The sequence below is a fragment of the Nesoenas mayeri genome (genome assembly GCF_963082525.1).
Source record: "Nesoenas mayeri genome assembly, chromosome: 8".
NCBI classification, from domain to species: Eukaryota; Metazoa; Chordata; class Aves; order Columbiformes; family Columbidae; genus Nesoenas; species Nesoenas mayeri.
In genome coordinates this window covers 11,992,231-12,015,947 of record NC_137554.1, presented here as the reverse complement: position 1 = coordinate 12,015,947, position 23,717 = coordinate 11,992,231, and the positions used below count along the sequence as shown (strand labels likewise).

Sequence of the window (23,717 nt, the reverse complement as noted above, 5' to 3'; positions counted from 1 at the left end):
TTGCAGTTCATTCTTATTTGCTCAAATTCCTTCTAATATCTTCTTTTAGAATAAATGCAAAATTATATTTATACTTTCATCATTCATATTTACAGTTTTATGTAAAGTAATTGTGTACCACACAATGGTTGTTATTAATTTATTAATTTATTATTTATTTCTCTGTTATCATTAGTTTATTTCCATAATTATTGTTGTATTTTCTTCAGAAAGCAAACTGCATAAAACCAGGTGTCTACCAGAGAGGTGGGAGTCTATTTCAAGACAATTTCAACATTTTCTGTTGTTAATAAGATCTGTTTTTTCATCAGAGTGTATCAAATTTTGTTTCAGAAATGCATAAGATTTGTGACAAACATATTTCAAAATATCCAAAATGATGCCTTCCTTTCACTGTATAAAGCTTTTATTTTTTGTCATTCTTAAAAACTCGTTTTGTGAGTATGTTTCATAATTTTATGCTTCCTTCCCAGTGGGAATTTGCTCTGGAGAATTATTTATTGTTTAGTTGATCAGTCTGTCCTACTTTGAAATTTTCTGTCCATATTCTGTATCTTAACACAGTGAGAATTAGCTACTAGCATCTTTTCAGGGGTGCTATATAGTTCTGCATTTCACTCATCTTGTATTCCACTGCGTTTCAGAAGCATAATTTTGTGCATTTCTGTTGCCGAAGGACAACCTGTCTGTGTTATTCTGAAAAGAGAGTGTTCTTTTGCTTTTTAGTAACATTTCGCATTTGGTAATAAGCCCAAGTTTCTAATTTCTCAGACTGTTTCTTGTGCAGGTTTTTTCAGTGTACTTTTGTGTACTTTTCTGAAGTTGTGATGCAACTTGTGATGCAATTTTCTTAACTACCACTACCCTTGATCTTTGGCCTCCCCATGTTGGGATTTCTGTTTGTGGTGCAGCTCTCCATTTCTGTTTTGCTTACTTTTTTGTTGTTGTTGGGTGTTTTGGGTTTTTGTGTGTGAAATCCTAGACACATTATTTCGTTTACCTTATTTTTCTGTATTTGTTCTTCTTCATCCTAAAGTTGTCTCCTTGGTATCATGATACTTCATCTAGTCTCTTTTAGTGTTATTTGTATTTTTGGAAGCAAATAAAGTGATAAGCAACACCTATTTTTGTCTCAAGTTAATCCTCAAATTTATGGGCAATACAACTCAGTTTATCTTAAGTGCCAAAGCAGTCTTAAAGACTCCATCCTTAAGTTAATAATTATCAAAGACAGAGTTGACAGTGCAAAGTTTTGTTCTTGGCTACATTTTTAAATCTCGGTGTAACCATCTGGGCTTGCTTTTAATTAATATCAAGCCAACAAATATTTACTCAGTCAAGCTGTTTATTTAAAACTTTTCAGAGGACATTATAGCTCAGTCCCTCCTATGCAGTTCAGAAGAAAAAGTATGTAACTGAGGTCTAGTGATTTAGTCCTGAACTTCTGGATTCCTACTCCAGCCACACAACTACCATGCCGTGTGACTGTAGGCAGCCTGCTCCATTTTATTTTCTGTGAAGTACAGAGAGTAGATAATTTCTTAGTCCACGTGTTGTAGTGCAAGTTAGTTATATGCAAGGTAACTTCAAAATTTTGAGATGAAACTTCCTCTGGAAATGCATTATAATTATGTGCCTTATTTTGTTTGTCACTTTCCATATATCAAACCTGAATGGCAAAAGATCTCTAAGAGAATCTACCCAGATAGCTTAGCTGCTTTTCCACAAGTTTCCCTTTTCCTTTTTACAGGTTCACTAAATGCTATTGGATGACGGAGTTCTCCTGTTGCCTGTTTATTCACTTGCTTCCTCAGCTCAGTTACTTGGTTCTTCATGTTGTAAGAATGATTGAAGTTATATTGTCTAGATAAACTTGAGACAATGATAAAGGTTATGCTGCCTCTGCCAGAGTTTACTTAGAAAACAAATAGGAGAAAACAAACAGCAAGGATACAGATTTGGTCCGAAGACTTCCAAAATCATCAAGAGGAATGGGACATGTTTCTCTGGCATACATGCTGCGTTATAGTACTTTCTGCTAATTAATGTTTAAATTTTACTCATCATCAAGTATGCAGATTAAAAGCAAGAATTTTAATATACAATTAAAAGATAACTAATCTGAAACAATCTGAAAAAATCCTTACCTTCTCCTGCAGTGTTTAAATGAAGTATTTGCTTTCTCTACTCACCTATGTGCTCTGAGAATGATGTGCACTTATTAAATGAGTGCAGTGTTTAAGCAGTGGTGCAGTGCAGTCACCTGGTTCCGTGCAGATAACAGGAATGCTTTGTAAGTAAAAACACTGGGTTAACTTCTGCTGTCATTTGAAACAATTTTAATCTGAACTAGCAAAATCAAGAATGTGGAATTATTTCAAGGCTATATCAATGTCAGTAAGAGTATAACTTGGCCTGGAATGTCTTGATTTTGGTAGTGGACAGAGTTGGCATGATCCTCAGTTTAACAGAGCAAATGTAGGTGACTTTTGCCAGCCTTTCCTTTGGAAATGTCCCTGGTTAATAAATCCAGGCTTTAAGTGTTGTCATTACCTTTCTTTCAGGGGGGAAGTGCTTTTAATCTGCATTGATTTGGACCTCCTCTGAATAGGGATAGGAAAAGAAATGACTGCAGATTCTTGTCTTTTTGATGACAGATACTTTAATACTATGGGATTTATTGCTCTTTTTAGATTTCCCAGAGTGTGGCACTAGTACTGTATAGACTACTTTTCTTGACAGCTTAAAGTTACTGTGGGGTCAGTGTGTCCTGTCAACTGTTTGGATCAACACTGGGCAGTGATAGTGTCTGTAAGGTTGGTTGTGTGTAGTCAGTGCCATTTCTGGAAGGAGCTTGCCAAGCATGTTCTAAAAGGATGAAAAGCTTTTATTCTTTATTAAATTTTGCTTTTCACTCAGTTATGAGTATAATTGACTGACTCAGCATAACTTGTGAATACTGACTCTGATCTAATTGCAGAAACAATAGTATTTTTAAATTGTGTTCTTTTGTCAGTCTTTTAATTACCAGTGTTAAACAGGATGGGACTCTAGGCCAGAATTATATAGAAGCACTTCTCTTCCTTCCCCAACAAGTTTTTACTAGATCTGTTTCAAAGATATGTGGATTTTACTGTACCGGAAATTTTCAACAAAATTATCCCTCTGTGGATTTTTAGAACCAGCAAATGTGGATTGTTTTTTAAAGGTTTATTTGTAAATCTGCTTTAACTACTTGAATATTCACTTAATGGAACTGTATCACAATTTATTAATTTGATTTTTGTAGCTAAAGTCAGCATGCAATATGAGGTAAGGGACTGAGTGCCAGGAATTCTCACATTCCAACCCTGTATTTGTCTTGGCCTTGCAGCATGGCTTGGCAAGCCATTCACATTTTCTTGTAGGTAAAGTGGGAGGGATATCCAACTTGGTGTTCTGTAGAATTTTAGCTCCATAATATTTCTGTGGAATTGACTAACTCTTCAGTCAGGACCTGTAGCCTTCTAACTCTATGCTGACATTCTTCTTATACTTTTTCTTTCTCATTTTTGACTCACACATGACAAGTGTGAAGGGAGTATGACTGAGCACCTGAACTTGCACAGGCACAATTGTGCAGAGATGCTCAGCAGCTCATGGTTTGCACACAGGGGATAGGGAAGATGGCAAAGTGCTTGTGCATACTCCAGCTCCTTTAAACCAAAAGATGTGGCTAATGGGACATCACTACTGTCTTAGGCCTCTTGCATCCCCGCATGCTATCTGCCAAAAGGGAAACAGCTCATTCCATTTTACAGGAGTTATAGAAACTTCAGATTTGCTTCTTGTGAAAATGAGGATTCTCTTTTACATAGGTAGAAATCTGAAATTATTTGTATACTAAGCAGTCAGAGAATACTTCAGGGTTTTTTTTCCTTATATAATTTATACTAGAGTGTAGATCAGAGGTGCACAGGGGCAGCCAGAGACCCTGGAGTTTATGCATGGGCTGTCAATTTGGATATGATGAATGGTATGAAGCAGAAGTGAGTCTGTGGTCACTGGAGTGATGGGGGTGATACTTCAGTGAAAAGGAATGGTACACTTTTTTGATACTTTGGAAGTACAGTAAATGGGAACAAAGGAGTTTCATATTCCCAAGTGGGTGATGTGTACCATATGGGTTAACTCTGAAACACAGTTTTCAAATTTTATAAATGGTTATCTACAACGCTGTCAAAAATTCTTGTTTAAAATTTACCATTGTATTGCAGCTAGCTATTTTATCCATGGATTAGGAAAAATTTTCACATATTGGGTGAAATGTGTTCACTATGTTATATGCATTTTTCAAAACCAACATTTTCTATGTATTTTTTTTTTTAACAATAACTGGGCATTATTTGCTATATGGGTTATTGATAATGATAGGCAGATGGGAAAGCTGTGATTTTGATTCTGTTTGAGTGGGAGTCTGCTGTAAATTCTTCTCTGATGGAAATGTGAGGAAATTTACTTTAACAGAATTAAATTAAAGGCTGCCAGCCAAATGCTTAGATCTAGTTGCTGCCATGACCTGAATATAAAGAGCACAAGCAGCTCTTAATGTGAAAAGGGCATGCCTTTCTTTTCTCTTTACTTCCAGAGGAATTTACTATGAAATCTTGGTATGTCAATATATATTTTTATGAGTAAATAACTTATCTTGTCAATTTTGTCACATCTCCAGTTTGTAGATCCAAGAGATATGCAATGATCAAACACTCTTTAACAACAACTTTTATCATACTGAAGAGTGCATATATTAAATGTAAAAATTCCAAAAGAAGGCTGAAATCCAAACAGATTTCTGCCCCAAACCCTTCAGCTATCCTCTTTAGGTCTATGTGGGAAGTATTTAAAAAAAAAAAAAAAAAAAGTTGCATGGTAGTGAATACTGATACAATGGGTCTTGTTTTGCTGGGGAAATTGGAAACTTCTGTATCCCTCCAATGATGTTATTATAAACAAAGTAGTTGTGCTCACTGTTATTTGGAAGATTCACAGATTATTTTACCTGGTACCTTGACCCATCCATAACACAAAATTCAGGCCATCAGCCTTTTGAGGTCTAGCATAAGCAAATATGATATTGAGTGTCCATATGGCAGGAATTAATTTTCTCACATTTTCTCACATTTCGTCCTGCTAAGAGCCATACCAAAATAGACAGTGTTACTCAGAGGGGCCATTCAGGGAGTATCTAGGTATCTCGTGGAGGTGAGGTGGACACCTCGTGGGAGATAGACTCTGGCTAAGGAGCTGACTGAGGAAAAGGAGCTGTGAGAGGAGGTGAGCAGACTCAGTACCATCAGGGAAGAAATAAGAGATCAACGAGAAATCAATGCCAAGATGGAGAGGTCTGGAGCCATTTTATTTCTGTCAAAATAAGTCTCCTCTCCCTGCAGAGGTGCAATTGCAGAACAAGTGTGGTGCCCTGGGAAGAGGTGGGGGTGAACAAGGACCATCGGGGAGGCATCAGAGGCAGCTGAGCCTGAGCCAAACATCAAGAAGAAGTGTAAAAGACAGCTGATTGGTATTGGTGATTCCCATCTATAGGGAATGGAAGCACCCATCTGCTGCCCTGATGTGATGTTTTGGGATGTTTGCTGAGTACTGGAGCTTGCATCCAGGATACTGCAGAGAGGCTGTCAAGGCATGTCTAGTCCTCAGACTTTTGCCCCTTGCTGTGTGTCTGATGAGAACCAAGGACGTATCAGGAGTCTGTGAAGCTCTGGGGCTGAGGATGAAGGTTACAGGCGCCCAGGTGTCTGTTCAGTCATTTTAGTGAGCAGAAGAGGCTTGGACGGGAGATAGTACATCCTGAGGAAGGGTTATCATAATCTGAAGGGAAGTGATGAGATGGGATCAGTGAAGAGGTGTCCTTGTGATGAGGGAGGATCACTTCCTCTGTGAAAGCAGCACAGTGGGGGGCCTGCCTTAAGTGCCCATATGTAAATGCTTGCAGTGAGGGAAGCAAACAGAAGAAATTGGCAGTTTGTGCACTGTTGGAGAACTAAGATGTCGTTTGGATTGTGAACATTAGAAGTAGCATAGCAGTTACCTGGAATGTATACTTTAATTGTGACTTTCTGTGTTATTTTTACACTTTAGAAATTCAACTTAATGATATCAAATGGTTTCGTAAAACAAGATAGATCACAGAATCCAGTTGTAGGTAGACTGACTCATGGTTAAGTGACTTGGTCAAATGCAGCTACCAGTCACTGGCAGAGCGAGGTCAGCTCCCAGTTACCTGTCCCGAGTTCTACTCTATCCTTTTTATTTTCCATCCAGAAAATAGTGTAATGAAGGTGATTATATGATGTAGCTTGTCTAATATTCTCAAAACTGTAGATCTGCCAAATTTATTGCTGGTTATAATAGATTATGCTCATTATTTGAGGCAGATTTACTATCTTGTAGTGGCCAACTTAAAATCGGGCTCATTTGTATTACAGTTGCGAGACTTACCATATATCGAAGAAAACAGATGTATCTGAGGAACATGAAAACAGTAAAGTTCCCCATACACCAATTAAATTACAGTTTAGTCAAGAGTCTTTGTTGGAATGACTACGTAAATAGTCAGCTGCATTGCATACTGGTATATTATAGTATATTACAGTTTGATCAGTGCTTCAAGACCGACAGATGTAAAAAAATATGCTTTGTAAACAGCAAATTTATTTTGGAAGGCATTTAGATATTGTATTATAAGTGAGTGCCATGTTGCAATTTTGAGGTTAGCTTAAAAGCAGAACCCTTGAACTGAGATTCTGCACTTCTGTAATCTATCAGTAAAACGTTTTTCTCTGTTTTAACACAGTGGAAGAACATGGAACTAGCAAGTGATTTTACACCTAATCCTTGCTTAATAATTTCTCCATATTCTTCCTTCCAATTTTTGTCTCATAAAAGCAGTCATTGAAGTTAATGCAACTTATCACCCTGCAGAAGTTACAGTACGAAGACAAAAAAACCTGCACATCAAAGGCTCTTCTGTGCGGACAGAAAAGCTTCCTTGTGATTTATGTGCAGTTAGCTCTGCCACTCTAAATCAGCAGTTAGTTTTCTTCAGTTCTAGCACTGAAGTGAAAAAATGTCCTTTTTTTTCTTTTAGGGGGCTTTACTTTTATTTACAAAATGCTAGTGGGCAGTAAGCATTGACTTGGCAAGCCAAAAAATTATTTTCCTGTGTTCAGAATTGTGATATACATTTATATAAGTTTATCTTGGTTTGTTCAAATTAGAAATAGGTACCAGTCATTTCTGGAGCAAAATGAAACAAGCAGCTTCCAGAGTCCCTGATATCTGGAAATCATGGGAGTCACTGATAGCAAGATGTCTTATTTTTCTGCCATCACCCTCCATGGAAATAATGTAAATATTATTGGTTTTGCAATGTGTGACTCTAGTTAAATTTGTAAATATTCAAGATTGCAACCACTAGGGTGTGGAATCCAGAAAAATAGTCTGAAAAAGCTGAAAGAAACACCATCACAGCCCCTATCCAAAATTTCAGAGAGATTTGAGTAGACATTCACACTCAGATAGAGGCTCATGGACATTTCAATCAGATTTTGATACAAGTGGCCTTTATTCAATGAGCTCGCTACAAAATTATCACTTGCTTTTGTTAGTGTTGTGATGACAAGATATTCTATTGTATGCATAAGTGGGAACATGGCTTCTTAATTTACCTTCAAGCACTAATCCTATTCAAGGGTCATTTGGAAGGGAAATGGGTACTTTTTGTATTTGGTATTACCTGCTGTGTAATTAATATTAGTTACATAGAAGCCCTATGGTTTTTGACTGACAGTTTTACATCTTGTTTTTCAGCAATACAGTTATTTACTAGAGATAGTTGTATGTTTCATGTTACTAATCAGAATGCAAAAAGAGTGAAACAGCATTTGGTGAAAGTGTGAGAAATGGTATCTCCAAGCTGATTGGACAAGTAACATTCACACTGAGTTACAATGGAGTAGCAGAACCTGGTAGAGGAGTTATTTTGGAATCCCTGAAAGATGTGTGAGTACAGCAGAAGGGTGAGGTGAGCAAAAGAAGGGGCAGAGGAGAAACATAAGGACCTGGGCTATGGAGAACAAAGAGTAATGTTGACAGTGCTAATAAAACTTTGGTAGGGTGTTGGATTTGGCTTGAGATTGTTCTTTCAGGGTCTTCACTCCTGCAGTGCAGAATGGGGTTAGAGTGAGTGTGGAGCTAATCGCAATTAGGACTTGAGGAAATCAGTCCCCAACAGCCTGTACTACTTTGCTTCTTTGTAAAATCAGAAATTTAGATTGTTTTGCAACCTCTGTGCTGGTAAAGCTTGTGTGATGTGTATGCAGCATGGGAGTTTACACCTGCAAGCCATATGTAGCTCAACTTTAATATACTTACATAAATTATACACTTACTAGTTTTCAACTAATGGATTTTAACATGCCTGACATCATACCTCTCATCATACCCCTCTCTTGGGGTTATATCTAGAAGCAATCTAGTGACCTGTAGTTTTGCGCCAGGAGATACTGGTTTGGTATAGCCCCAGTAAGGAAGACACTCAGACTGTAAAGTATTTCTTAAAATACCATTTATTTGAGCTAACACTGAATAAAAAGTATAGTGTAGATAATTTTGTGTCCTTCTAGGTGCTGAGTTGTGTGTTGTCAAAAAGGTCTCAAATCAAAGCCAGGCAGATCCTGTCCATGGAAAGGTCATCTGATGGTTTTGTCTATTGAGCTCTTACAAGATTTTCTTAAAACAACTCTAGTTCTCATTTCTACTGGCAAACAGAAAGCTGGTTCACTTGAGCACTGTTTGCTGCAGTTTTAGATAAAGGCAAGGACACACAGATGTAATCACCAGTGCAGAGTGGGAGCTGCCTCTGGGCTCCTCTGTTGCAGCCAGCTTGCTGGCCAAGTTTATCCTGCAGCCAAGGGACATGTGTTGCACAGCACAGGTCTGACAGCCAAGCTGTACATGCAGCACTCCTCAATACAGTGATCTTCTGGTTAGGATCAATACACTGTGACTGAATAAAAAATCACTTGGATAAATATTTGCAAATTGATGCAAAGATACATCTAGGTTTTGAGGGCATAAATGTTTTCAGGGCAGGTATATAACCTAGGTGAGTGAGGAATGATCCTAACTGAAACTCCTGAGTCGCTTCCGTAACAATAATAGTAATAAATCATGTGATACCTGGAGTAGATAAGTTTACCTCTCCCTATTAATCTCTTGAGCTCTGGACTGATGGGGGTTATTTTGAGTTTGTGCATAGTTTCACACTGATGTAAACATGTCAGGTATTTTTTGTTGTTGTTTGTTTCTTTGTTTTTTGTTTTTATTTTTTTTCCAGTTTATAAGTAAACTTTTTTGGAATAAATTTCTCATAAGAAGTATTTTGTAAGAAATAGCCAACAAAACTCTCAGCTGAAAGGAGGTACTTCTGTATTTCATAATGGGTCATTGGCAAAGAGTTGGCACATTTTTCACATAGAAAAGTAGTAACAATAATTAAAAATAAGGTGTGAAAAAGTTCGTTCAACACAGTATACAGTTTCAAAAAAAACCCCACAGAAACAAACCCACACAGAAAGAAGAAAAAAACAAAACACAAACCAACCAAAACAAAAACTACCAAACAAACAAACAAAACACACCGAAAAACAAAACAAACTCACTGCCCAGTTGTTGGCACTGTGATATTCATCAGCTCCTGTCTCCTAGGCAGGTTCCACTGCTGGATTGGACATAGGATATTTCTAGGTGTGTCTCTTGCCAAGAAGCTTTTGCATTTTAAGAGTACGTAACAGACCATAATAACCTTCTTCTGTGGTAAGGACTGTTGTATGTATATTTATTAATCAATACTGTCTTATTGTTATGAACAGTGCTCACTGGTTAGCAACAAATAATCAGGTGTGCTAGCAGATGTTTCCAAACCAGCCTTTTATGGGTTTAAAATTTGGAGAGATCTTGATCTTGGATTTTAATTGTGGCAGTTGTTCCTCAGTATGTTAGTGCTATTTTTTAAAATTTGGAATTAAAAGAAATACGATTATCTACTAGTAAGGGGTATTCTCAAATCCACAGAGAATAAGATTAAAATCCACTTTGTAATATTTTGAGAGAGAAATGCTTATAATAAGATTTCACATGGTCTGCATTTTTCATAAAAATTGTATGGTTAATTAGTTTTTAGTTAAATAATACATGAGATCTTTCTTCTCAGGTTGTGTAATGTTCAGGGCGATTTTATTTTTCTCAGACATGTGCATTGTGGGTTTTTTGGTCAATTTCTCAAATTATTTGGAAGAAAAAAAATCAGTCTCATTTTAACACATCTTTCCAGGTGCCTTTAAAAAAATCAGGGAGAATCTTGAGGAAAAATACAGGAATATGCTGGATACATTTTTGTTTTGTACTTATAGTTTTATGTCAATTTTACTATCAAACAAAAAGATGCAATGATTGCTTTGAGAGGACACAGAGGGATTTAAAATAATAGAAACATACTACATAGACAAGTTTGCATGTAAATGTCTGTGATCTAATACTGTTGGAGTAGAAACGGCTAATAAAAACAGCAGCTGTAATACCCAGTCGGTGTAACATCTGCTTTCCCACTTTTACAGCAGTAGTGCTTAGAGCTCATTCCACATGACTGTACTTGTTTTTGCTCTTGGAAAAATGTTGCAGTCATGACACAAGCATCAGCTTCTTTGTGAGGGATGATACAGTGAGCCATACTAAAAAGAGGTTTTCACTGTAATGTTGCAGTAGTAATTTATTTTTAGCAAATATATAACTGAAAACAAAGAACCTTTTAATTATAAATAACTAATTTTAAGCAAATAGTTTTTTAAGAAGTAACTCTTTCATCCAACTGTATCACAAATACAAGGAATTTCAGGCAAAGGTTCTTCCTATTAAGTGACATGGATTTGGTTCTAGTTCTGCATATTTCTTATTTTTGGAGCATCAATTTTGTGCTTTAGAATAGTAAAGTCGTGTTCTTTACATACATCAGGAGTGTCTCCACAGTTAGTAACGTTACAGAGTGGATTTTTTCCTCATAATTTTAACTCTCAGCACCAGTCAACACCAGAGGGTGCTGAAATGCAACACAGTATTCACAAATTCCTAGTAACATAGTGGTATATACATAATACGCCTTTTCTAAATATTGCTGGTTTGATCTCTCTCAGCCTTTTCTTGTTTGCATGTTCACCACCATGATACTGTAATACCAGAATGCCCCTGGTTCTAGGTTTCCTTATAATGACAGCAACACATTCTTCTCACCAGCGACTGGCACCGTCAAAGAAAGATTTTCAAGTATGCAGATAAACTTATCTACAACAGCAACTCATGTCATGTCCTTGTCTTGCTTGTCCTGGCTTTACTTCTGTGTGCAGGGGTCAGAGACTGTGTTTTTTCTAGCTGTATGCCATGCTGTCAGCAAAGGAAGAAGTTACTAAGAACTTTGAAATGCATTAATCATTCTTAGGCAAAACCTCATGGTGCAATTAATTTTACAGTTCCCTTACTTGTGTGATGTTTTTCTCAGGGCTGAAGTGTTTAGGATCTACACCTGTTCCTCTCTTCAACCTAATCTCCTCCAACTCTTGGCAGCTACCATACTTCAACACAAGGGGAAACAAAATGCAAGTATTATTCTTAGAGGCACTTGCATTTTATGAACCTAGAAATCTGATTTCAAGAAATTAGATGTTGTGCCTTTGTTCCTTGGATGGGAAAAAAATGTAAGATACTCTGACTGAATGACATATATATTTTTATTTTGAAAAGATAAAGAATACTATACCTTATAGTCCCTACTACTGAAGAACTGCAGTGTATTTCTAAAGTTGTTTTTAGTTCATGAACCAGTTAAGGGAAGATACATGTCTCTGGCTAAAGAATATTCTCAGACAGTATTTGTCAGACTTGAGTCAAGGAAAATTGTTCAGCAGTTTACAATCATTATAATGGTGGAGCGGGTTGGTGAATATCCTCTGTGTGCATCTGCATTTGATCAAGTGCTTGTAAAGAAGCAAATGATGCTTTGTGTCTTCCTCTTTGGTCACACTCAGCAACAAACTAAATTCAAATAATAAACTGCTAAGTCTAAAATTCTTTTGAAAAAAAAACCATTACTTTAATACCTATAGGGTTTATTTCTGCCCTAGCAGCTGGTTGCAATCACCAGTGCAAATGTTTAAAAAATTATCTACATGATTTGTTGCATTAAAGATATGTATCTAAGTGCATTATTGGTTCCTGCAGTAAATTACACCTCCAAATTGTGCAAGGATTGCATCATCCTTTGCACTGGATTATATAATTGGAATTATAATTAGATTCCAGGCTAAGAACATTTTTTGTCATATAAAAGGCTTTCTGAAAAAGAAAAAAAAAAAGGAAAATAATCTAGTCACTGTTGGAATCTTTTCTATATATCTTTAATGAAAGGCCTCTCATTTTATTTGTTGGAGTAGTGTCATCAGATTAGTGCTGCTTTCTTAAGTGTGTATAATCTAATTTAATTCAAGCATCATAGAATAATTTTAAAAATCAATGTAGCCTAGGTTGTTTTGAAATAAAGAGGGGAGTAGCACATCAGTAAACATCAGTTCATCATGTTTAATTAGCTAATAGGGATTTTCTGAAGCTATTAAGCAGGATCTGAAATAGCAAATTGGATATAGGTGTATTAATTTATGCGGAAATTCCATTGTGGAAACTGGAAACTTTAAATCCGACTCTGTTTTCCTTTATAGAGACACTACCTTTTTTAAATTAACAGAAATTAGAAAAAAGTGGGTCTATATATTTTCAGTAGCTCCGTCAATAATGTGAAGTGTTTCTTTTAGTCCCCTTCCACCAAGCTATGAAATAAAAAAGATTCATATTTGTCTCCATCTTTAGATCATTTGCAGGAAATAAAAGATCACAAACAACTCAGAAATTTCTTTACATATCAATATATCAAATGCAAATCAAGTGAACTTTGCAGTTAGAGCAGTGACCTTCAACCAGACTCTGAGTCAAGAATTTCTGTTTCCAAGGCTTCTCATTCATGCTGAGTATTTTACTGGCATAATGTATGGATCTTTTGTGGTGTGGTGGTTGCTGGAGGATGAATGAGGGCCCTCTGGCTCATTTATCCTACTCTGAGTTGGGATTTGAACTATGTTGCCAGAAAAGAAAGTTGAATGCTCTCACTTTCAATTCTAATCCCCTCATCCTTCAGCTTGCTATAGCAGCTCCCTGTTGCATGATTCTTTTTTCAACTATAGAACCTAGTGGTAGTTTTGGAAAAACAGTAATAATGGAGTGGTTTGAAAAACAGCTAACATTTAGTGAATATCGTATGGTTGTGCTTTTGAAGCTCTTTATCATCATAAATATTTTGTATCTTAGAATGAGAAAAAAAAAATCTATATTTCTAATAATTTAATTTCACTTTCTCTATACACTGTCTTTTTTTTCAGTTTGGTTGTTCTCTTTTTGTTTTGTCCCTATCCCAAACAGGGATTCAGTCAAAAGATGGCATAACAACCAATACAATTCAAGTATGGGATTTTCTTTTAACAATGGGGAGAAAAAATGTTTATTAAGATTTTTATTTTTATTTTTTAATGAAACCTTTTATCTGGCCAAGGGTTGATTTACTTCCAGTGTAATTAACATGTTTACAGACTCTTCCGCTAGTAAAACTTCACTATTGCTCATGTCATAGTGGGCTAGGGGGAGGAAGTACACATAGAAAACTCAGGTCATTCTTGTGTGCCAGATTATTCTCTAATCATTCTTTACTGTAGGCTTTTAGGTCTTTGTTTTGGTCTGTGCTAGATTCCTATTCTCTATTATCTTTACTTTCTTTGCTAACTTCAGCTTAATATTTTCTTGATATCTTTTCATCTGGCTAGTTTTAGCATCTATTTTTATTCCTCTTTGCTGCATCTCACATTTTTCTGCCTGAACCTCTCTTATTAATAAAGAGTTTATTTCCTAGTTTGTGAAAATACTTTTAGACTTCTCTAGAAGTGGAGGATTCTATGAATCCATAAGAGGGAGAGTAAAAAGTAAAAGGAGAAGATGGTTTGAGGAGGGGGATAAAATAGCATTGCTTAGTTACACCTGGAGAATTACTTCAGAAAAACTGAAAAAAAAAAATCAGAATTAATCAAAAACAGTTTAGGAAACTTCTCACATTACTCCATCCATTAAGTTTAGGAACCATCAATAATCTCTAACATTTCAGTGAAGGAAAGATGAGCTCTCAGAGTGATTTTTCATACAGGTACCAGGCAAGAGTCCTCAAGTGCAGTATTCTTGACTGGTATTCTGCTGTCTTTCTGAGTATAAGCTCTGTTTGTACATCCATGCCCAGCCATGTCATTAGAAATGAAAGCAGAAAATTTCCTTATAATGTTAAATACCTAATGGAAATATATATTTGTATTGCAGCTTAGCATACTTGAGATACTTGAATATAGTCCTCTCACAACTACACAGTACCATGACTACTATGTTACAGGCTGGTGTACCTTTTTCATTAGATTTCTGAATGTATCAGTTAATGTTAGTATGACTTTTAAGAATAATCTAGATACTTGTGCTAATAAACTTCAGGTTTTACAAGGTGATGCAGCCAGCCTTGACACTTGCTTATCCCCTTGTTCCAACAGAGATCAGACGCTCCCCCACAGTGAGCCTTAACTAGGCTCACTTTGAAAGCCTGTCTATTTAAACAAGCCCTCTGGGACAGGAGATGAGCTAGGTTCTGGTTTAGTCTTATTTTGTGGAATAGTGCTGCTGATGTACAAGTCTGTGTTACTTTTGCATGCAGATTTACTATTGTAATGTAAACAGAATGTCTTTGAAATAGGTGGAGTATAAATGACAGAAAATATATCAAAGGAGAATTGCAGTTACCACTGCACAGAGTTGTACATGAGATATTTGTCTTCTTTTGCTCTTCTAGTGAGAATATGTAAAGCTTCAGATGGATGCCAAAGCAAAGGTTTAATGAGTTAAACTTATATGCTTACAAGCACTGAAGCACTCCTTTCAGATTGTACAGCATAAAATTTGGGATGAGGAGTTTATCTGGTAAATGCAAGATTACCGACATAACACAGTCAAAGGCAAAGTAGTACTGCAGGTGGAAGCCCAATGTTTCACCTGTAGTGCATTGGGATTAACGCAGTCTAAGATACACTTGTGCTGCTGAACAGGTGTTCAGTTATTGGTGCAGATTGAGGGCTTGGGTGAAGCAATCAGTGTTGCTCTGAATCACAGCTGAGTTCAAAATTGTGCTTGAGAATCAAGCATATACTGCAGCAGCAGGAATCATCCTGTCTCTGTACTGGTGCTATGTTACTGCAGAAGATTGCTACATAATATGGTGGGGCAAGGCTGCAGAGCCTTCTGATGAAGGGGCTTAACGCACAGCACAGTGACAATGGAAGCTTGTCGTGAGGAATACTGCAGTACAGAAGTCAGCAGGTAAGGAAAGCTCAGTGGTAATGACTGAGAAATGAATAGAATCCAACCTCAGACCTCCATTTAAAGGTGGTTCATGGCTTGAATGCAGGAACATTGCATCAAGGAGTAGGAGGGCAACAGGAAGGGACTGGAAAGAAATTCTGTGGGCTATCTGCAGAAAGACCAATAGAACTGTTGTATAGACAGACTTGAGGTTTTCTACAACAAAATTAATCAAAAATACTTTGAACAAATTTGAATTGGCATTGCAAGTTTAGACTGGCTCAGCATTTTGTTACCTACCTGTGGGATTTTTTATCTGGCTCTATGAATCCTGGCACTGCCTCTGTCTTCAAAGGGAAAAAAAGAGTTCTTTGTTCAGCAGACTTGCCAAGTGTTCATAAAAAATATGACTGGTAGCATTTTTTCAAGCAAACTCAGTTGATTCAAAGACATTCCTGACTCACCACCCATATTTTCTCCAACTAGAACCCAAGTATCTTAACATTTCAGCTAGTGTTCAAAGGTATAGTAGAAAAATAAGCTATTGCTTTTTGCACATATGCTCAGATGCTAGAATTTAGTAAGTAGATTCTCTGTCTGACCCTTACAGGCAGACTGACTTACTAAGGTTGAAAAGATTATGACTCATACTGCTCTTTATGGCTGAGGTCCCCATAAAGCAGCTTCTGAACTGTTGCAATTTTTAGCCCAAGTTTTAATAATACTCCAACATTTTTTTAATTGCTTGTTGTCTCAATGCAAGTTACCTGGTCTTGTGAGTTATAGCCCTAAATGTCGCATATGCAAGGGCATTAAGTTTAGAAGAGGGAGAGCACATCAATCTATAAATGAAAATAGAATTTAGGTTAAAACTACATTTGTTCCAGCTTTGTGCCCAGTGGTCTACAGATCATTCTCACTTAATACAATAGTTTATTTTAATAAGCCTACTTATTTGGACTTGATCCTAAAGGTATTTTCCAAGCTAAATGATTCCATGATTGATTATTGATCATCATCAGAAAATGCACTTTTTTTTTTTTTTTAATTTCCCTGTGTAATTATGAGTTGATTAAAGAGGCACAAATTGGCGGGTGACTTTACTTTCTGAGGGGGCGGAATTTACAACTACATTATTTTTCATTTCAGACAAGTTGGTTGTTTCTGTTATTGCATATTATGTAGCTTTATTAAGTGTATCTGGAGGTAGCAGCTATTATGTTCTGCTCTAAATCCTTGAACAGTTCTTGTCACTTCATTATCTTTGCTATGTAACCAGACATCATAAGCAGTAGATGTTTTTGCTATTCACTTGCTTTGGAAATAATACCAGCAATTTTTTAACAAAATATAATTTGCTATGATATAGTTTGCTATGTTTTATAAATAAGAAATATTTTTATTTCAAAGTAATTTCATTTACTGTAAAAAGTTGCAAAATAAGCCTTTTATGTTACATGAATTGCCATGGCTTAGCAGGAATGTGTTTTTCCTGTTCTCTTAGATCTTATCATTAGGTATATTTTGTCACTAGGATTCTGTTTGTTAGATTTGCGAGATTCAGTACATAATTGGAACAGTTATAATCTAAGTAATCAACATTAAATGTTTTGGCTAGTATTTTTTCCTCTTAATCCATTATTTAATTAAATAGCAGTAGTTTACATTAGGGGCTGTGCTTGAGATTGTAAAATAAAAGTCAACAAAAATGAGTGCATGGGTGGCTAGGGAAACATACCAGGCATGGCCTTGCAGCCTGGGGTACCAGACTAATGGGGAGGAGTGCGAGGGAGAGAAAAAGAAGGAAGGAAGAGATTATTCTTGTTGTTAACTACACAAGTTCAGAAATTCAGAGCAGCCAAGCAGTAAGAATATGTGTACATGAGAGCAAAGGCAGGTTGCAAAGTAGAAAGGCTCAAGGCTGCTAAGCTGTTGCAGAAAAGAAGAAACCAACTCAAATGAATTGAGACTTCTAATCCATGTCAACACAAAATCAGCCAGGTTTGCTCAAAGCACCTTTGTCAGTGTCTTAAGCTAAAAAGACTGATTTAGCACTGGCATATGTAAGGAGTGCCAGCACAGTCCTTTCTTTTGTTACACTGCAATAAACTGCAAAATAGGGGCATAATGAAGCACAACTTGAAAAGAGAGCATGTGTTTGTCCATTGGCTATAATTTAGCAAACACACACCTGTGCTCTATTTTGTTATTATTACTTCTACCAGTTGGATTCTTATCACATCTCATTTGGTAGGTTAAGTAGCACTCAGTTCCTAGAGTTATATGGTTGTATGAATATTTCAGCCTTTTAAAAAAGTTATATTATTTGTAGAATAACTTGAAAGAAATAAAAGTTCAAGCACTGGAAGGCAAATGAAAAACATGTTGTTTTTAAACAAAAAACTGTGGGGCCTGATTCAGGAGTTCTGTGTGTGTAAAGTCAAATATTGTGTATGAGTAGCCTTATTTAAAAAATATGAAACTCTTACTGTTTCCTTCCCATTCTGAAAGACAGAAGAGATGAAGATGTGTCTATTCTATGATAAAACATTTAAGAAACCTATTGCAGTAGTGACTTGTAGTTAAAGAATTTGAGATAGGCTCTTTATTTGAATAGTCCTGGATCTGCACATTTTTAGAAAATGCACAATCTGCACGGGAACAATTATTTTGTTTTGTTTGCTTTGCTTTGTAAAAGAGGACCATTTCATATATCCAGTTTAGTATTTCACCATGCAAATGGTAGACTTGGTGCAATGGAAGTTAGTTACCTCTGGGATGAAGTGGTTGAGGAGTTGAAAGTGGCAGGACTAGAATGTTTTAAATTGGATTAATCTAAAGTGAAATTTAAGCTTGGAATCACAGCTGTAATTTCATTTTCTCTTTATCCCCTCTGCCCCCAGAGAGCTTAGCATGCCAGCTTTAACTGGATTTCTGATTACATGGCATATGCATTTGCAGCCTGTTACTGTTGGGTGCATTACAGGCCCTGGTTGTTCAAGCTGAGAAGCAGCTGTGGAGCCTTTTTAACAGTGCATGCTTACTCAAGTTCAGCATGGCACTTAAGCTGTTTGGATTGTCTTCAGGTCTAGGTAGAATGAATTCCCACCTAGCTACAAAAGGCCACATAAACATACAGAAAGAGGAAAGACTTGCTAGATTGTAGTGGCCAACACTTCCTGTTGAAGTGCTTGATGATCTTAGTTCTATCTATTTATTAAACGAGAGTCTGCATCACATAAATGCTGTTACAATTAGCCCTAGTCTTCAAAATATCTGCTAAGTTGCATGTACTGATTAAATTTGGAGATTTGAACTAGTCTTTTCTGGTGAAATGCTATGTTAATTAATACTTGATCATTTGATTGGTGTCAAATCACCTGCCAGGGCAAATCTGAGATGCATCAAGCATGAACATTTACCATTTCTGTCAATCAATAAGCATACACAGTACACTCTTCATGTTTACTTTAGGCCAGTGGCGGGAGGATGGACAATAACTAGTCTGGGCATAGAGCTGGGGAATTGCCAATATGCTGGATCAGGTATTGTTGAAGTCTGCAAGAGCAAAGTGATGCTTTCAGAATTCCTGGAACTAATTTGCACTATTGGAGCAGGTTTGTGCCAGATGAAATGCAACATCTGCATGGAATCAGACAAGGAGTATATCAGTCTCTTCATAAGTCTCACTTATAAAAGTGCCGTAAGAACGTAAGTACACAGGGATACTTACTACCCCAGGATATCACCACAGCTGTTGGTAGTTCATTGTGTAAAGATTTTCAGGGATTTTCCTTGTCTCTATGTCTTTGTTTTAAATAGTTTTTGATTTTGTTGTTTAGTTTTCTCTTCACATACTGTCTTTTAAGCTTATTTATACTTTTGCTACCCAAATATCTGTGACAGTATGTTCCCCATTGAATAAGATTGTATGAAAAACCGCTGCTTCTGTTTTAGAGCTTCTGCTTAGTAATTAAAAATATGTTGATGTTACGAATTGGATAAAGTTGCACTGCTGTTACATAAAGAAGGTAAATGAAGGGTGGTTCGTCTATGCCTTCCATAAGCAGTACGTAAAGAATCATGAACCACTGTCTTAGTTGTTTCTTTTAAGCTACTGGTGATAGGTACTGGCTTCCTACCGACTGAAAATACCTCATTTGAAGTCTGTCAGAAGAATAAAGTAACTCAGTGTTTGTGGTATTATTTGTGAAATGTCTGGAAAACAGAACTGTATCACAAGGAGAAGAACAAATAAGTATATTCCATATAACTGAATTATTCTGACACAGTAGTCTGAGTAGATATTAAGGCACACACTTTAATTAGCTGTGAATGACAATATGCAGTGTGGTTGCTGAGTTGCTAAGTCAGTATGTATTTAAGTCCTGATTGGTATTTTGTAGACTCTTTATGTAAACATTGGCCAGAACAGCATATACAGATTGAGTAATTTTCTGTGTTTGTTTCTCTGTAGCCTGTGATAGATTTGCTAAATGTTGGACTGAACTAAAAATCCAGGTTAGAAGTGACACTTCAGTGCCTAGCCTGCTAACAGTATTTATGCTAGTGGTGTCTTTTCAGCATATTCGGTATCCTTAAGTCCCTCACAACAGTTTGACAAAATTAACAAAACAAAACAAAAAACACACACAAAAACAACAACAAAACAACCGTTTGATTATGATAGCTAAAGAATTATTTGAACAAGGAAACATGAAGAAAGTCATGGATTAAAATAAATGAATTAGAGTATTGATAGTCTGCTTGGTACATTGCATGATACTGCATATTCCTACTAGCTCTGTCTGTTAGGAGCTATTATTGTAAAAAGCACTCCTCTAGGTTCAAGCTTAACAGCATGTGTAATGTCTGTGACAGTTTGAGCCCTTGGAGATGGAATTGGTTGAACAGAGTAGTCCATTCAGATGAATGCAGGGGGTTCATTCACATGGAAATCATTCCTGGCACAGTGGATATGAGTTGGTATGAGTGAAAGAGGAAACAAAAAGGAGCCACAGAGGGCTGAGCTGCCAGCACCACTGAATCAGCAGAGCTTCATTGTTCACAATAAATGTAAGTTACTTTACATCACATCAGTCTTACCCAAAGTTTTGAGAAGTAGTGGTGAGACATAGTTCTACCGTAAAAGATTAATTTGAAACCTCATTTTCTTGTAGGTGTAAAAATAAACCATGTTATGCCATTATAGCAGCAAACTTTAAACTGATTTTCATCTTCCTTAAAAGCTCATAGGTGTTTTTGTATGGTACCGAAAAATGGAATCGGTCTTTTATAGTTTAAATCGGTAAAGAGGGCAGGAAAAATGCAGAGCTAGCCAGTACCAGCAAAAGCCTGGTATTATACCTAGGAAATCTGTATTTTTCTAAATTTTGCTATGTCAGACATGCTTCCACTAGGAGGAGTTGTCACCATATGCTGTAAGAGTATCAGACTTGCACTTTAATTATTTAACTCATTTGGTGGAAAATGCAATTAGTTGTAGTTGCAATGTGAAATATCTACAAAGTTCACCTATATCTGACTAGCTTGTTGTATATACTGCAAACTGGTATCAATATAAAAAGAAGCTTGCAGCTTATGTTTGACAAAGCTGCAAACTTATGTTTGTCAGTTGCATTTAGGGCAAAAATTGAGTGGATTTCCTAGAGACTACAATTTATTTTGAATTTTGTGTTTTTCATAGAATATTTTGAAAACTTGAGAATTCCAGAGTGTTAAATTATGTTTTAGTAGTCACAGTTAAGGGAAAAGCTCAAAATGAAATGTCAGGATGTTTGGAAAGCCCAAGAAAGAGGCAAGAGGGAGAAAAGTTAAATATGCACATACCCACTTTTCAAAAATTACATTGAAGCTAATTTGACAAAACCATAGCTGAATTAAGAATCTGGTCTTACATGTCACTTACCTTGTATATGGAGTATATCAAGCCAACAGGAGCAGCAGCTTTTGATAATTCTGAGATATTGTGATAGAGGATAGAAAAAATAATTACATGTGTAGTAAAACATTGCATTATGAACAGTTGGATTTAAAAGCTACATATAAACCACCTTTCTCTATGCTTTTCCTATGCTTTTTACTTCAAATATGTCCCATTACATATGACTGCAAGTGAGCATGTTCTTAAGATAATACAGAAAAGCACTCTGAAAGTGAAAGCTAAGTTCAGTTCAGTAGATCAGAGTGCAACCTAGGAACCTCCCATTATTACCATTCGATAACTTTTTGGCAGCAACTTCATTTCATAAAAGCCTCTGAACAGCTGGTGTACAGAAACAGAACTGTATGAACTTAAGCTGGATTTGAATTGTGTATTTTGATGTCAAAAAACTGAATTTGTATAAATTATGTGGGTAGTACTGCAAGACCTTCAAAATAAGGATTTCAAAATACTATAACTTCACTCTTGAGTTTTTCAAGTAATAATGGAAGAAAAAGTCTCACTGAATAAATATAAGCAACTCATGGAGTAACCATGGTTTTACCACATAAAAATCTGATGACCTGACTTAAACCTATGATGGTCTCTTTATTGCAGGAAACCTGAAATGTACAGGAAGTGACAGTGTTTGGAACAGGTTAATAAAACATAGATCTTTTATTGCCCTCTAATACGTGCTGTCATTTTATAGCTTTGTTTCCTTCCTTGCTCTGGAAAAAAGGATATTCATTTATCAATGGGAGAAATATATGTGCTAACATCTGCCACACACCTTGCCGGTGTGTTTATAATCATATTTTGGATGTTAAAAGTATTAGAATTGCCTGCCCTAAGCAAGAGTTGAATCTATTTTCAGAAAAAAATAGTGTAAAAGTAGAACAATAATAGGAAACTCCCTCTGCGTAAAACCAATTCTCATAATAATGTATTTAGAGTCTTACACTGTATTTTGTAGTTCCATTTTACTCTTAAACTTGACCAGGCTCTGAATATATCTTGTGTTCTGACCACTAGGTTGTACCCTGCATCCGATTAAGTGTAATATTGGTTAAATAAGAGGTGTTTGAGTTAATATTTCTGTTACCTTTCTTCACCAAAACTACTGCTAGCAGAAGGATCAGAAAGGCAAGTTATCTAGTGGGAGAAATGAGATTTTTTTTTTTTTCCTTCAGGTGTAGAAACAATTTTCTTATTAAAACAGTAGGGAAAAATATACACAGATGTCAACAAAGATTTAATAGCACATAAAAGCATGCCGTAAAATAACCAGGTTCAGAGGTATAAGTGCAGTACATTTGAAAACAATGCATCTTGTATCTCTAAGTATCTTCTCATGTAAGGTTAATGTCATTTTCTGCTTGCACTTGAATTTCCTTTGGTATGAGGGTTTGGAGACAGGGAGATTAAGAGTGGTTTTTTGGTTTGTTTTTTGTTAGTTGATTGGGTTTTTTCATTTGGTATAAATTAATAACAGAGCAAATGCAGCTGGCCAAGTAAGATTAGATAGCCTCTGTTTATCACTATATTGTTTAAAGAGAATGTTGCTCTGTGGAAATTCTGGGATTCCTTTCATGCTTATTGCAGAATTTCTCTTAAGTGTGGTGATGTTCCACCAATTCTTCGAGGTATTTTTTCATTGTCATGTACTAGCATGAAAGCTAAATATTCAAAATTAAATATAACATTTGTAGTCTTAAAAATATAATCTTAGTAACATTAAACAGTTTTGAAAACAAGTTCCTTTATGACAACAAAATTAAAGTCTGACAGAATGAGAAGTGTATGAACCAGAGAAGTCCACAGTTTTACTTAAGCCCTAGCCAACTAACTGTGTTTTCCTTTTATGTCTCTGAAAATCATATGCCTTTCATGCTGACCATCTGGCAATCTGAGAGTACCTGTTTAAACCATACCAGTAAATGAAAGATTTCAGTGGCTGAGCTTGTCCTTGCCTCACACAAGAATGTTCTCTGTGGCTTTAAAATTCTTCAAATAAATTCTTTTGTGGTGTGTCCATTAAGTGTTGAGATTTTCTGATTGAAGTTACTCCACAAGGTGCTCTTAATTACTGCAATACCACCATTGTTTAGTTGTATACTGTCATCAATAGCTTGCAATATTTTCACAATAATAAAAAACCTGCAATAAAGCAGAGTATTCCAGTGGAGGATAGAGGGATTTCACAACATGATTTGCAAATTAGTGAGCTTGTTCT

At 36.2% G+C, this 23,717-nt stretch overlaps 1 protein-coding gene across 4 annotated transcripts in view; it reads left to right on the top strand.

Moving 5' to 3' along the window:
* The window catches only part of DNTTIP2 (deoxynucleotidyltransferase terminal interacting protein 2), a 42,792-nt gene that overhangs the window by 17,336 nt on the left and 1,739 nt on the right, over positions 1–23,717 (top strand). The window contains exon 8 of one of the 4 annotated variants that reach the window (XR_013922458.1): positions 1,751–1,853. The exons of 1 other annotated variant lie outside the window; for it this stretch is intronic. Coding sequence is in view for 2 of the 3 variants with exons in the window: in XM_080349292.1 (XP_080205418.1) it covers positions 1,751–1,871 (121 nt within the window). In the remaining variant the exon portion in view is untranslated. Of the gene's footprint in view, positions 1–1,750; positions 2,075–23,717 lie in introns of those variants that run through there. 2 more of the 4 variants (XM_080349292.1, XM_080349289.1) reach the window with 2 other exon arrangements.